Source organism: Drosophila takahashii, chromosome 2R (assembly GCF_030179915.1).
Source record: "Drosophila takahashii strain IR98-3 E-12201 chromosome 2R, DtakHiC1v2, whole genome shotgun sequence".
NCBI classification, from domain to species: domain Eukaryota; kingdom Metazoa; phylum Arthropoda; class Insecta; order Diptera; family Drosophilidae; genus Drosophila; species Drosophila takahashii.
In genome coordinates this window covers 27,169,176-27,184,570 of record NC_091679.1, presented here as the reverse complement: position 1 = coordinate 27,184,570, position 15,395 = coordinate 27,169,176, and the positions used below count along the sequence as shown (strand labels likewise).

Sequence of the window (15,395 nt, the reverse complement as noted above, 5' to 3'; positions counted from 1 at the left end):
TGTTGTGAAATAATTTTGTTGTGAAGTGAAATGAAAATAAGCTTTTAATACTAATAGTCATTCAAATATTATTCGGAAATGTTGATCCATTTCTTTAAATACCTAGTTAATATGTTATCTAATTTAAATGTTATATTAAGAATCAAATAAAAACACCTCTTAACGAGGTAAAAAACTAGTGACGATCGCACCTTCAACATACAAAAGTTCTGATATCAACATTTGTGACGAAAAATTATTACACTCGTCATTAAATAGACTTTCTAATCTTTTCTCATTCGGCCCGCCCTAGCAGACTATTCCAGCCTTTTTCCCTTCACAGGCATTTTCTATTGCAGCGTGCCGAATAAAAAAATATTAGAAAGTCTATTTAATGACGAGTGTAATAATTTTTCGTCACAAATGTTGATATCAGAACTTTTGTATGTTGAAGGTGCGATCGTCACTAGTTTTTTACCTCGTTAAGAGGTGTTTTTATTTGATATCAGAAGTTTTTGTTTGTTTACATTTGCTCTCATAGGAGCTAATATATACATTTAAATTTAAATTGGTCAATCATAATTTGTAAGCCATTGTATTTAAACAAATTAAGTTAAAAAGTATTTCAAAATACCTTTTAAACGAGGTATGGCACATGTCTGTACCTTTAGTAGTGTAGAACTTACAAACTAACGAAATTTAGCCATTTTTAGCTTTTTTCCCGCTAAAGTAGCGGCTTTTTCCAAAAGTCGTAGAACAAAAGATTCCTATATGGAACTCTTAAGTGCAAATTTACTGATTCCATGACCCTAAAATACAGTTCGGATACCCTCACACAAAATTCAATACTCAGGAAGCTTTAGTTGTTCGAGCTGGCAAAAGTGGCTATTTTCGTATAAAAATAACTTTTAAACGTGACTTTTTACAGTAATGTGTTATATACCAAAATTTAAGGAATCTCAAGGGCTATACAGTTTAAAGTTTTCAAGAAAATCGTTAGAGCCGTTTTTGAGAAAAATAAAAAAAAGCTAAAAAAAAAGTTTTAAAAAATTGTCTTTTGTTCATATCTTTTTAATTATTACATTTACACAAATTGCATATAGAAGGCGTTTATAGCTTTTAAAAATACCTTTCAAACAAGATGCAGCACAAGTCTGTAGCTTTAGTAGTATAGAAGTTACGGTTTTCCGAATTTTAGCTATTTATAGCTGTTTTCCCGCTAAACTAGCGAGTTTTTCCAAAAGTGGTAGAACAAAAGTTTTTTATATCGATGGGATGAACGTCATATTAAATTTTCAAAACTTAAGAAACATGTTTTGGACAAACTGACAAACTGACAAACTGACAAACTGACAAACTGACAAACTGACAAACTGACAAACAGAATTAAATTTTCATTTTGGGAAGAAGAAGGAAATCTTATTTTGGCTATAACTTTTGAACGGAGCGTCGGATTTTGACAAACCCCTCATTCGACGGGTATTTTCAAAAGGAATACAACTAAAACATTGCGAGGGGGCATTTATCCCCACCGGCCCCAACAGCTCCAAATTTCGAAATTTTCATTTTTTCACTTTCACCGCTCTCTCTCCCAAGCCAATTGATTTTCTTAAAGTCTTGGTATGCAATCCTTTAAGTTATTGCAATACCTTTCGATTGGTGTATTACTCATTACGATCGGACTATCACAGCAGATTTTCAATTTTGCGGCTATATAATAGTAGTCGCCTTCGCACACTCTCCTGGTGCGCTTCGTCACTACATGGACTGCCGTCCATAGTGATAACGTTAATTTGTAAAGTAAATTTTAGCCGAAAACGAAAAAGACAAAAACAAATTTAAATAGACTATTATAAATATGTTCGACAAGTAAGAAATAAGGTTTCATTTAGGGACATTTACCGCAGAAACTTGTCGGCGACCTGTGAAAAACCCTAGAAAAAGCATAATGACCAGGATCAAAACATGTGCCACCAACTTCGCCGCAACATTTCCGTTACATTAACAAAGCGCCATTGTGCGGCACGAACGGCAACAACAATAATGGCCAAGTCAAGGGACAGCTGCGAAAATGGCGCACACGCTGCGCTTTACAAGCGAAAAATAGTTTTTTTTTCGGCCATGGAGTGGACAGCAAACATCCCCCGTCCATTTTCCTTTACCGCCGTCCATGTACGGTGCGTGTGTATTTTTCGGTCAGTTTTGTAATTGAATCACGTTTTGTATTAAATAAACTTTTCAAATTATCGAAAAATTGACTTGCACTACAAACGGCGTCCTGCCTAGTTTAATTTACTTGTGTGTGCGTGCCCCACTCTCACACAGGCTCGGTTGTGCGTGTGTGTTGACTATTAACATAAAAAAGCGACCTAACCGAAAATGCTCTCTCCCCCAAACACTTTTTGGCCGGCTTTTTTATGCAAAACACTTGACAGCCTCATTAGTATTGAAACGGTCAAAGTTGCGCCCTCCCTTTCTCCCCCTTAAATGTTGCCCTCCTGTTCGCGCATTGACGCGTTCGCATGTAAGTATGCTACAAAAGTGGAGTTAGGGATGGGAATAAGGATAATCGTTTTAAACTTTAAATTGATCAAATGATCCTAAAGAAAATCAAAATTCGTTTTTAAATATACCAATAATCTAATCAAACTTCGGTTTAATGTGCGACTGAACATAAAATTCTGCCAAGCCTGTTATTTCAAATAAGATAATCGTTTTTTAAAAAACAAATTTTTAATTATATAACTTTTTAAAGTGAACATTTTTGCCGTCCGTATTTCGTAATGCTTTTCACTTGGCAGACTTTTCCATCATTTCACATTTATTTTTGTGTATTTATTGTTTGTTCTTGCTGTAGCCTTTAATCCCATTGTTTGCGCATAATTGAGATAAAATGAGTTTGTTTCCAGACCTTGCTCTGGAGGGAATTGCTAACAGCAATGTAGCCAAAGGATGAGTTAGGTTTCCAATATAGAACTCGTTTTCGTTGCGTTTTCAATAATTCACGTTGTTTCCAATTTATTTCCACGAGTAGAGTGGCCAGATATCGTTATTACAAAAAAGAGATCGCTTAGTAAGCTTTCTCTGGACCGCGGCGTTCATATTAAATACTAACATTTTTACTTAAAATGACGTTAACTTCAGATTTCAACCTTAGTCTATTCACAAACCAAAAGAACAGGGTGTTCCCCAAACATACTCCCCCCGTTGCAGGATCTATGATCTTTCAACTATTCCATTGGAAGAGGAGCAATTTTATGAATTGGGCGTTGCAGCACGTTCTTTGAAGTTTGTAGATCCACAACTCGAACCTTCCCGTCCTTTCCTGGGATTGCGGAAACGACGCGAGCGAGAATCCAATGTTGTGGTGGTGTGTTATCCTCATGTATGATGACAAGTTGGCCCGGTTTGATGTTTGCTTGTTGAGTATTCCATTTTCCTCGACGCTGTAGGGTGTGTATGTAATCCCGCTGCCACATACTCCAGAACTGCTGCTTGAGAAACGTTACCCTTTGCCATCGATCCAGATAACTTAGCTGGGTGGTGGACTGTGGTTTGAAGATGCGCTCGTCTGGAGCAGCCAACAGTGATGAACCAACCAGAAAATGAGCTGGCGTTAGAGCGATTCCGTCGTTAGGATCATCTGATTGAGGGGCAATTGGCCTGGAATTGAGAATTGCCTCTATTTCAGCAAACGTTGTCTCAAGCTCTTCGTATGTGAGATTGGCCTCCGATATGTTCTTCAGTAAAAGGGTTTTGGCTGACTTCACAGCGGCTTCCCAGAGCCCCCCGAAATGTGGGGCTCGAGGCGGAATGAAGTTAAAGTCAAATCCTTTAACCGCACTGAAGGAGTGAAGATCGTCGATGACCTCTGTACTGAAAAACTGTTGCTTGAATTCGTCCATTTTCCTTGCTGCACCACAGAAATTGGTAGCATTATCGCAGTACAGTTTCGAAGGCAGGCCCCGACGTCCGATGAATCTTCGAAGACATAATAAAAATGCATTAGTTGATAACTCAGACACCACCTCAATGTGTACAGCTTTCGTAGCAAAGCAAATGAATATCGACGCATATGTTTTATATGGTCGCTTGCCACGTATTTTATAACACGTTTGAAATGGGCCACAGAAATCCACCCCTGCAATTGAAAAAGGGCGTTCCGCGTGAAGTCGGTCAGGAGGCAGATTCCCCATAATTTGTTGTGCAAGTCTTGGCTTGTAATGAAAACAATGCGTGCAGTTCCGGACGACCTGACGAGTTAGAACTCTGGCGTTGACAATCCATAACTTTTCTCGAGAAAGAGAAATGAGTATTTTTGAATTTGCATGTAGATTTTTCCTATGAAGGAATTCTATAAACAGCTGAATGAAACGATGGTTTCGTGGAACGATTGCTGGAAATTTTGCTTCAAATGACAACGCTGATCTTGCTAATCGCCCGCCTACCCTTACCACATTGACACTGACACTATCTAATTCCATCATATGAATAAATGGAGCGAGACCCTGTAAGTGTGGCTTTAGAGATTTATTTTTTGCTAGTAACTTCAATTCCTCATGAAAGGCTGACTGCTGTATGTGCCCTATAATACGCCAGAACGTAACGTTTAGCTCAGATGCAGATATATGCAAAATTTCCTTTACCTTGAGTTTACGATCTGGTACGACTCTGTTAAATGTTCTATAAATGTATGACAATACTCGTAGTATGCGAACGTACGATGAGGACTTGTTGATGACGTAGTCTATGATCGAATCTAAAACATCAGATTTTGAATTTACCTGTTCCTTAGAGCCATCAACGTTAACTTTTTGACTCCCAACTGACGTCCCTACATGGCAGGTAGATGGTTCGTTGCATATGACTAGTGCTCTTTTTCGTACTTCGATAGATGATGGTGCGGAAATACAGAGACTCGGCCATTCCTCGGATGGCAGTTTCAAAAATTCTGGGCCGGTTAACCAAGTGTTAGTTAACAGGTCAGAAGTGCGACAACCTCTCGAAACAATGTCCGCGGGGTTCTTTGCTGACGGTACATGTCTCCATTCGACATCTGCGCTGTGCTGCTGCAGCTCTGAAACTCTGTTTGCTACAAAACAGTTCAGTTTTGAAGCATGCATCGTCATCCATTGAAGAACGATCTTTGAGTCCGTCCAGAAGTAAATCTTGTTGACGTATGGAGAGAGCTTATTCTGAAATTTTCGAAACGTTGCATTTAGCAGGACTGCTGCACATAGTTCTAGCTTTGGTAGAGATATAACGGTAATAGGAGCTACTTTGGATTTTCCGATAAGTAAATTTGTGTGAACTGTATTTCCTAATTTTACTCGAATGTATATACAGCAGCCATAAGCTCGCTCGGATGCGTCCGCGAATCCATGAACTTCGCACGGCTCTGACGGAGACGTGTGCATGTATCGAGGAAATTTCAGTTTGGGTGTATCTTTCAAATCGTTTCTTAAATCACTCCACAATTCATTTTGTGTATCCGGGAGTGGCTCGTCCCATCCAAGTTTGAGAATGTGCAGGTCTTGCAACAGGATTTTACATCGTATGGTTACGGGACTGAGTAATCCTAGTGCGTCAAAGAGACTTGCGATAGTAGACAAAACAATTCGCTTAGTAAACGTGTTGTCTGACGATAAGTCGTATCTGTATACGAAGTAGTCCTTTTGAGGCTGCCACGACAATCCAAGGGCTTTGGTGATTTCTTCTTCTTCAAACTTGATGGCGACTTCCGTTGCTGATAAGCCTCCGATGATGTGCGAGTTGCTGTTGAACTTCGACATGCTCATGTTTCCCTTCCTCAATATTTGTACGACCTGTCTTTTCTTTTCCAGTAATTCTTCTACCGTATCAGCACCTGTCAGGAGGTCGTCTACGTAAAGATCGTTGCACAAAACTGAAGCTCCTGCGGGAAATTCTGACCTTGATTCGCTTGCTAAATATTGTAAACTTCGGATAGCTAAAAACGGAGCTGATGATAGGCCGTATGTCACGGTGTTTAATTGGTATACTTTCATTGGATCTGTTGGGTTTTCCCTCCACAGGATTAGCTGGAATAATCGGTCACGGGGATCGATCATGAATTGGCGATACATTTTAGTGATATCACCGGTGAGAACGAACCGGTGTAGTCTAAAAGCTAAAACTGTGGTGATGAGATCCTGCTGAATTGTCGGTCCGCAGAGTAAAAGATCGTTTAGTGATTTGCCCGAGGTTGATTTTGCTGATCCGTCGAAGACAACGCGAAGTTTGGTCGATAGGCTTTGGGGTCTATGTACGCAATGATGCGGAATAAAAAAGTGTCGCATGTTGGAATCGAATGATTGAAGAGGCGACATGTGCCCAAAGCCTCGTACTCTTTCATAAAGTTTACGTAGCCTTCCTTTAATTCGGGACAGCGGTTAAGTCTTCGCTCAAGCATTGAGAAACGATTCTGAGCCATGTTGAATGAATTACCCAAACCTGCACTTGAATTGCTGAATGGAAGGCGCACTTGAATCCGTCCGTCGACTAAAATGGATACGTTTTGTATGAAATGATCTTCACACGCTTGCTCTTCATCCGTAAATGTAGGAGGAGAGGTACAATACTCTTCGATTTTCCAAAAACGATCTAAAATTGTGTCGGTGTCAGCGCGATTTTCGTGAAGTGTGCAATGAAAGGCTTTAAACACTGTTGGAGCTGATGTGATATTCCCTCCTACTACCCAACCGAATTCTGTATTGATTAAACTAGGCTTGCCAAACCCAAGAGAATGCTTTCCATTTTTTAATGCTTCGAAAAACCCTTCGGTACTGATAAGCATATGCACCTTGGTCGACTGGAAAAAGTGCGGGTCGGCTAGATTGACATTAGTTGGTAGCTTCCAATCTTGAATTCCAATGGTGCTGCTAGGTTGGTGCGTGCATATTGAATTTATTACCGCAAACGTGGAAGTCCATTCAAATTCAGAAAGGCGTGATTTTAGTGTCGCTATAACGTTATACTTAATGGGTTGACACGTATCTGAAATTCCGCAAACTTCTTGAGATACCTTGAATTTTTCCAAATTCAAAAGCTTAGCTGTTTCTTCAGTGATCAGATTGACTTCAGAACAGGAGTCAAGCATGGCGCGAATATAATGAAGTTCCCCGAGTTTGTCCTTGACTTGGACCACTGCTGTGGGAAGTATACCGAGTTTAGCTGCTCGCACCACTAATGAAAGGTGTGGCTGCACCGTTGACGGAGGCGATTCTCCCGTGCGATGGACCTGATCGCTGGATTGTGTTGAAACTCCAGGCGAAAAGTTGTGAAGAAGTGAATGATGAGCGGAGCGACAAATTTTACAGCGCGATTTCGACTGACACTGCTTTTTGTTGTGATTAGGACGCAAGCAGTTTAAACAAAGTCCCCGTTTCCTGACCCAATCTCTTCGCAGGTCCAAAAGAAGAACGGAAAACGTTTGACAATTCGATATGTAGTGATCGGATGCCCTGCAATATTCGCATTTTGCACTGGTTGTGATGTAAGCCTTCGATGTTTGAGTAGGCCTTTGTTTATGATTTGACTCGTGCGAGTCTGCTAGTTCCTTCCCTTTGGAACGGCTCTCCAAGAATTGGCACCTATGAGTTAAGAGTTTGCAGCAGGTTTCCCATGATGGCAAAGCCTCAAACGTCAGTTTTTCATCGTAATACAGTTTGGTATCAGAATCGACCTTGGAGAGTAGAATGTGAATAAAAATTGCGTTCATCACATCTTCTGCTGACCCTAATGACAGTAGAGAACCTCTTATAGCTGCGGCTGAATGTATAAGTCTTTGAAGCTGTGATGCATCTGGTTTCTTTAATGTGGATAAAGCGAAAAAACTAGAAATGTAGTCCAAAAAAATTAATACATCATTATCATATCGTGCCTTCAACTGGGTTAGGGCTTTTGGGTAGTTTTGTTCAGTGATTTGAAAAGGTTGAACAACTTCTAAAGCTGGGCCAGCCAGACAATTGAGGAGATAGTTAAATTTATCAATGGTGGGGATGCCTGAATCCTGATCAACAAGGTTGGAGAACGCGCTGATGAACCGTTTGTATTGAGAATAAGTCCCATCGAAACTGGGCAACTTGATGTTAGGTAATCGGCTGTGGTGCGTTGTGTTGCCAGTGGAGTTCAGAAAACTTGGATCGTCTCCAACGAGGCTGGTTTTACGCTTCTTATTTATGAGCTGTGTAATTGTTGATTTTGCATCAATGAAGATTTCCTCCACTTGCGCCCTCCCCGTGTCGATGCAGTAAATTTCCTCGATGTTTGACTGAATCTGACATAATGTACGAAAGTAATTTTCAACTATTTGCAAATTGCACTCCAGCACTGTGGGTTCAACGGATGCCCCAAGAGTGAGAACACGACCTTTAAGATTCTTGATATTGCGCTCTATCGTTGTCCGCTGAACTCGTAATTTAACAAGTTTTGCGTCATTGACTTCTACTTGGGATGGACCTGCTTCGTTGGGAATGCTTGCCTCAGCCTTATCCATTGTTCAATGCGTACACTCAAGATCGAGAACTGACTAGTTTAATTGAAACGTATGTTCGACCCCTAGCGGAGGCACCTGCAACTGAACTGAAGATAAAATGGGCAACAGCAAGAATCTCAGCCTTTCATAGAAATAGCTACTTGGCGCAACAATCTTTATAATTTTGTATATGTTCTACATGTATATGGGTACAGGTTACTTAGATATGTGTGTGTACTTGCGATGTGTAAGTGTGTGAAAGCTGCGTGTCTCGAAGTGTGGTTATGTTTGCCGAAATGTGATCCGCAGAAGTGAGGTTGTGGTTGACCGACGTGGAATCCACCAGCGAGGCTTTGGCCAACTGCTACTGATGAGTTGCTCCAACGAAGCCCTGGTTGACTTTCCGAGATGTCCAGTGAGGCTCTGACCAATTTGCGTTCGTTGAATTGGTCAGCGAAGCCCTGGCCGATGTGTGCTTGAATTGCAGTTCTATATTGACCCGATGAGAGATCCGCAATCGTACTTGCGCGTGTGACTTATCCTTTAGAGCTGTCCTGTCACGGTCGCCAAAATGTTTCCAGACCTTGCTCTGGAGGGAATTGCTAACAGCAATGTAGCCAAAGGATGAGTTAGGTTTCCAATATAGAACTCGTTTTCGTTGCGTTTTCAATAATTCACGTTGTTTCCAATTTATTTCCACGAGTAGAGTGGCCAGATATCGTTATTACAAAAAAGAGATCGCTTAGTAAGCTTTCTCTGGACCGCGGCGTTCATATTAAATACTAACATTTTTACTTAAAATGACGTTAACTTCAGATTTCAACCTTAGTCTATTCACAAACCAAAAGAACAGGGTGTTCCCCAAACAGAGTTAACAAACAAATGGATTCATTTTTGTGATCACGTGCGATTCGAGGCGTCCATGTCCATGCACTTGCTCACTTATTGGGCGCACGGGCTGATGTACGTGTCCAACTGGCCACCGGACCATTGAGGGCAACAAAAACCACGTTGGTAATACACAATACAACGTCCGAATTCCTTTCATAACATATTTTGCATGCAACACTGCGTGTCCGGCAAAGCTTGGCGCCGTCATTTTCACCCATGCAATGGCTCTGTGTCCACGTCCCAGGTCCCAAGTCCAGCCGCCCCCTTTGAGCCACTCGCAATTTGGCCCACACACTCGCGGGGCAACTTGTTTTCGCGCCATTTGCACGCGTCATGAATTTTTCATAAACATTTAAGGGGATTTCATTACATCGCTTGCACACATGCAAACGCCAGAAACTCCCCACGCCGGCATAAAATCGTTCGACTTCCCTGGTTGAACAGTGCGTACAGTCGTTAAACGAAATTTTGAGTCCCTGGAAACATTTACATTTGCTACACAAAAAAAAAACGCCAGGTTCCAATCTGGTATTTATACGCATATCGTTTTTACCATGTAATACTGGTGAAATTGATCATTAATAATATCATTTTGACGATTTCGCGCATATGAAGTCAAAATTGATTTCAGATAATATCATATAGCTGTAGGTGTAGCTGACTAACTTGTATACGGGCTTACATTAAACTTTCATTAAAATTATCCAATGCATATGTGTTGATTACAGAGCTTGCAAATAACTGTCAACCGATTTTCCTGAGGCAGTTTAATCTCGACAAAACCGAAAAAAATGTTGCTCACAAACTCTCTCTCTGAGCGGAACCCTTTTTTAGTTTTGCTTGTCGGTTTCGGTCCGACCGTTCGGCTCAACCGAACAAAGCAATCGGTCTTTTAATAACCACTCGGTGAGACCCTTTTAAGTTAACAGTCACCTAAAAGGGTTTCTGAAAGACTACTGTTAAATAAAAGTCAAAAAAATGGGTTTTCTCTAGAAAGGAAAAATTATAGGCCTGCTGTGATATGTGAATAAATTTTACATAGGAAATCAAGATAATTCTAAAATTGCATTGTACATATAAATGTATATAAAATTGTATTCTGAATATAGGTTAGCAGCTATTTTTTTGTTTGCTTCAATATATTAATTGACTATATAAGGAACTATCTTTAAAAAGAAATGCCATAAAGAAACGAATTACCTTTCAAACGAGCTATACCATAAGAATAAATGAGAACTACCATAAGTCTTAAGATAAAAACTGGCTCAAAGTATTCCAACTAAGCCAATTCCTACAAAATGGATCGCGCGTTCCTTCAAATCTTTCGAAATATTTTGAATAAAACTGAATAATGTGAAGATATTCTTAAATAGTTAGGAATTGATTTAAAGCTACATAAACAAAATTTGAAACTGCTAAAGGAGGTTTAACCTGTTAAAAAGCTCTAATTTATCTTGCAGCTTAAAAGATTCGCTTCTTATTACGTGGATTTGGTTATTAATTACTACATAAGAAAGATATGCCAAAAGTGGAGTTTTGGAATCGTAAATTATTTAAAATATGTAGAATATTGGAATTTAATGGTAAATGGGCTAATCTTACAGATTAAGCTTTAGAAAATACCCTTTTGAATTTTAATAATCAAAAAGCAATGTTACGACTGAAGCATTACTGAACAGGTCACACATACACACTCATACATTCACAAAAGACCGTTTTCCTTAACAGACCGAGCAAAGTAGTCAGTAGAAACCGAAACCGAAATAACTCTGAAAAAAAGGGTTTTGCTCAGAGCGTAACATCTGTTAAGCAAAAACCCTTTTAAGGGGTTAGCTCACACCCAGTTGTCATAGGGTTTTTTGTGACAGGTTTTTTCCTAACACTTTGAAAAGGTTGACCGAACCTTGCAAGCTCTGGTTGATTATGATAAAAAAAATGTTAAGGTTTTTGTATAGAAGTATGACTGTATGTTTACATAGGACCCCTCTTTCAAAATTGAATTCTCTTCGCAACATGCGTTTTGCCAGCAGTGTCCATCTTTATTCATCCTACAACCTTAGGAGTGTAGGGTAAGGTGACGAACGATTCGGTTTTTGAATGTAACTTTTCTAAAAATCAATATTTTTCAAAAGTGTAAACGCAGAAAGTTGCTTACATCTACTAAGCATATCCCTGTAAAATTCGAAATTCAAAATTCCAATGCAGCTAAATCCCACAGCGTTTGGCGTGAACCCTTCTTTTTTTGCACTTTCAAAAGTTGTAGGGTAATGTGACGAACGATTTGTTCTTTAATGTAACTTCTCCAAAAATCAATATTTTTTAAAAGTGTAAAAGCAGAAAGTTACTTACATTTACTGAGCATATTTCAAAAAAAATTTGGATTCGAAATTTCAACGTAGCCAAATTCCACAGCGTTTGGTGTAAACCATCCTTTTAGCAAACAAAAAAATACATTTTTTTATATATTATTTACGGAAAAGTTATTTTCGATACGGAAAAGAAAGAAGTAATAAGATAATATCCAAACTTACAATAAAGAAAATGGTCAAAGTGCAAATTTTTTTAAAATTTAATTAAACTGACGTCACTATTAAAAACAACAATAAAACTGCAGCAGTAAATGTTATCTGGTATTATTATATTTTTTTTACAAATAACACTAGTTTACAGCCGAAATGCTCCCCAGCAATTGATGGCAAATTCTGTTAGACTTGGACCCCTAGATCACGAAAATAGCACTAATTTTTTTTTCGATGGCACAGTTTTTTTTTAAAGATTTTTTAAAGTTTGAAATGTTAAATTTCGGACTTTTTTCGAATTTCTTCTTATATCTCGGCAGATATCCACTCGGTTGGGCCAGTTTTAGTTTTATTTTAAAGTCAATAGATCAGAGCTTAACTTTGCCATACAGATCAATACGATTGGATGAGTAATGGCAGCGCAGAAGCTCGACAAAGAGGAAAAATGTGTTTTTTGGTCGTCTGTAAGTCGGCTGTATATATCGTAAAAACTCGAAATAAATCCGTTGAAAAATCATAAGGGGTACAAACTTAAAGTTTACATCCTACCGAATAAAACAAGCCGGATATGGCCCAAATCCATGGAAAACTGGATTTATGGTGGATTTTTAAAGTTCGGATTTTTCCACTTTTTTCGGTTGACAAAGTCCAAATTTAAGATTTATCATAGGCGGCGACATGTAAACAAAAATAATTGGTGTTGGCAGCCGGGTCACTAAATAGCTAAATCAGATATTTAAAAGCTAGAAAATTATTAAAGTGAATTTAATGTTTTAATTAAGGTTACTTTTTTCATAAGAATGAACTATCCAAATGGATAGTACTTTGTTAAAAATACTCACAGTCATAACGCAAGCAATTTTATATTTTTAAAGGAATATTCAGAAATTAAATTTATTTTATAATTTTCTAGCTTTTAAATTTAGCTATTTTTTGACCCGGCTGCCGTCACCACTCATTTTTGTTTACATGTCGCCGCCTATGATAAATCTTAAATTTGGACTCTGTCAACCGAAAAAAGTGGAAAAATCCGAACTTTAAAAATCCACCATAAATCCAGTTTTCCATGGATTTGGGCCATATCCGGCTTGTTTTATTCGGTAGGATGTAAACTTTAAGTTTGTACCCCTTATGATTTTTCAACGGATTTATTTCAAGTTTTTACGATATATACAGCCGACTTACAGACGACCAAAAAACACATTTTTCCTCTTTGTCGAGCTTCTGCGCTGCCATTACTCATCCAATCGTATTGATCTGTATGGCAAAGTTAAGCTCTGATCTATTGAATTTAAAATAAAACTAAAACTGGCCCAACCGAGTGGATATCTGCCGAGATATAAGAAGAAATTCGAAAAAAGTCCGAAATTTAACATTTCAAACTTTAAAAAATCTTTAAAAAAAAACTATGCCATCGAAAAAAAAATTAGTGCTATTTTTGTGATCTAGGGGTCCAGCACTAACAGAAATTGCCATCAATTGCTGGGGAGCACACCAAGAATATTATTTTGTAAACTAGTGTAATCAACGATAACAGTTAAAATTCTTGAATAAAAAAAGTTCGTCACAATACCCTACAAAAAGTTCGTCACGATACCCTACAAGGTAGACTTGGAGCAAAATCGGTGTCACTCTCAAACGGCGCAAAAGAAAAAAACGCGAGGTACCAAAAACTGTTGATAAAGATCTCGTGTATACGTGCATATATTTGCCTGATTTTATTTTCCACTCATCTTTGCTCTGGCACTGCTGAAACACAAGTAAATTGAATGGGTTTGCTAGTTTGCGCATCACATTTTTAGCGAAAATTACCTCACGAACAAATTACGGGACTTCTTATTAATATTACTGTAAATACATTGTCGACACGATAAGAGGAGACGACTACATTTATTTGGAATTTTTGTCGTGACGTCATATATGAGATTCGACGAGTTCGTCACATTACCCTACTCGTCAAATTACCCTACACTCCCCTACATACAAGCCGATCGAGGTTATGAGGGTGGTTTTTTGGGGCGATGCCTTCACTAAGCCATTACTGCAGTTGCCAATAAGTGGCCGATGTTAGTTATAACTTATTTTTACTTATTTGTTCAACATTTTTAAAATTAAGCTTTACTTCAACTTGCTGTTTCTATATCAAACGCTTGGATTATTTACTTAGTAAACAGTTGATTTGTTTGCTCTTTCAAATGATTTTAATTAAGTCCAATTTAATTAACTGTATTTGTTTCCAACATTTTTTGACAGACGTGCGCTTTGTTTGCAACGGACTCTAGCCAAATTTGTTAAGTTAATTATGAAATTATTAGCTGGCAAAATTGGTCATGCCAGCCTATGAATATAATTAAAATGCCGTTTTCAGCTTAAAATGCAATTTGCATAATATATTGTGTGTTAACGAAAGAATCGCCCTTGACAATTTTCGCATCAGCGTTGACATGTGGTTCCCACTGGTGCAGCAGGTCACGCCGACTGACATTTCGTGACAGGTTACTGGACCTTGGACATCCTGAGACATCCTACTGAGAAAAAATATTGACTATTCAATTCTCTAGTTTTTTATGGTCCCCATTTTTATTTGGACCATAAAACAGGAGAAATCGAAGAGTTCCTTTTCCTGTGGTATAAAATTAAAATAATGGAATGGAAATTGTATAATTTCTTATTTAAAAAACAATTTACTTAAGTTTTTAAATCTATTAAATGAAATGTATTTAATTGGGGTTGTCATTTACTCTTGTGAAATCTCATCAAACGGTTTATGATTATCCTTGACACTAGCAAATCTTTTTATCAACTCAGAACAGGTTGTCGAGCTCACATCCTAAGCCTTATTTACTGGGCTACGCATTTTAATTGCCATCACGTGGCTTCACAAATATTTAACTGCCAGGGCTAAAATGCAAATACCTCTGTCTGTTCATCATCCGTGGTCCGTGTCACCGGAGATGTTGGCTGAGGAGTACGGCCAATTTGCAGTTACGAGCTCGTGAAAGTGACTCCGGCTCATTTCATTAAAAGTAATACCGAAACCTTCTCCAAGTCAAACTATCATCATCATCCCCCTGAAGAGCCACCCGCTGGCAGCGAATTAAGGGAAATTAGTGAACGCGGCGGGTTCAGGAGGGGGTTCATTAAATGGGTTTAGCAAATACTACGCACATCAAGCTGCCGAGCACATGCAGCAGCGGCAGCAGTTCCTCCATCCTCGGATTTGGCCAACTGTGGACTGGTTATGGTGCTGGGACTGACATTATTCATATTTCATGGCCCCAACGGCGGCTGCTGACTACGACACAAAAAGCGAGGAGAGAACTCAAGTTGCCAAGTACAACAATTATGGTTTCGCTCTATTTGCCCTGCACAAGCAGGGGGTTTTAGATGGGTTTTAGGCTGGGGGTTGGGCATGAGCAGGGGGATCGCTCCTTTATGGAGGTGTGTTTGTGCTAGCGATTAGCCTGACGTGTGCATAAAAGCCAGCCTGACATTATAATGCCTTTAGTTTT

The 15,395-nt window shown here is 38.9% G+C and overlaps 1 protein-coding gene across 1 annotated transcript; it reads right to left on the bottom strand.

The window, feature by feature from the left end:
• Window positions 1–3,030: 3,030 nt before the first annotated feature.
• LOC123002504 (uncharacterized) lies at window positions 3,031–9,203 on the bottom strand. The gene is made up of 2 exons (XM_044392785.2): window positions 8,712–9,203; window positions 3,031–3,960 (listed from the first exon to the last, which is right to left on the bottom strand). Exon 2 carries the CDS (start codon window positions 3,882–3,884, stop codon window positions 3,210–3,212), a length of 675 nt encoding a protein of 224 aa, XP_044248720.1. The 5' UTR covers window positions 3,885–3,960; window positions 8,712–9,203; the 3' UTR covers window positions 3,031–3,209.
• Window positions 9,204–15,395: the final 6,192 nt, after the last annotated feature.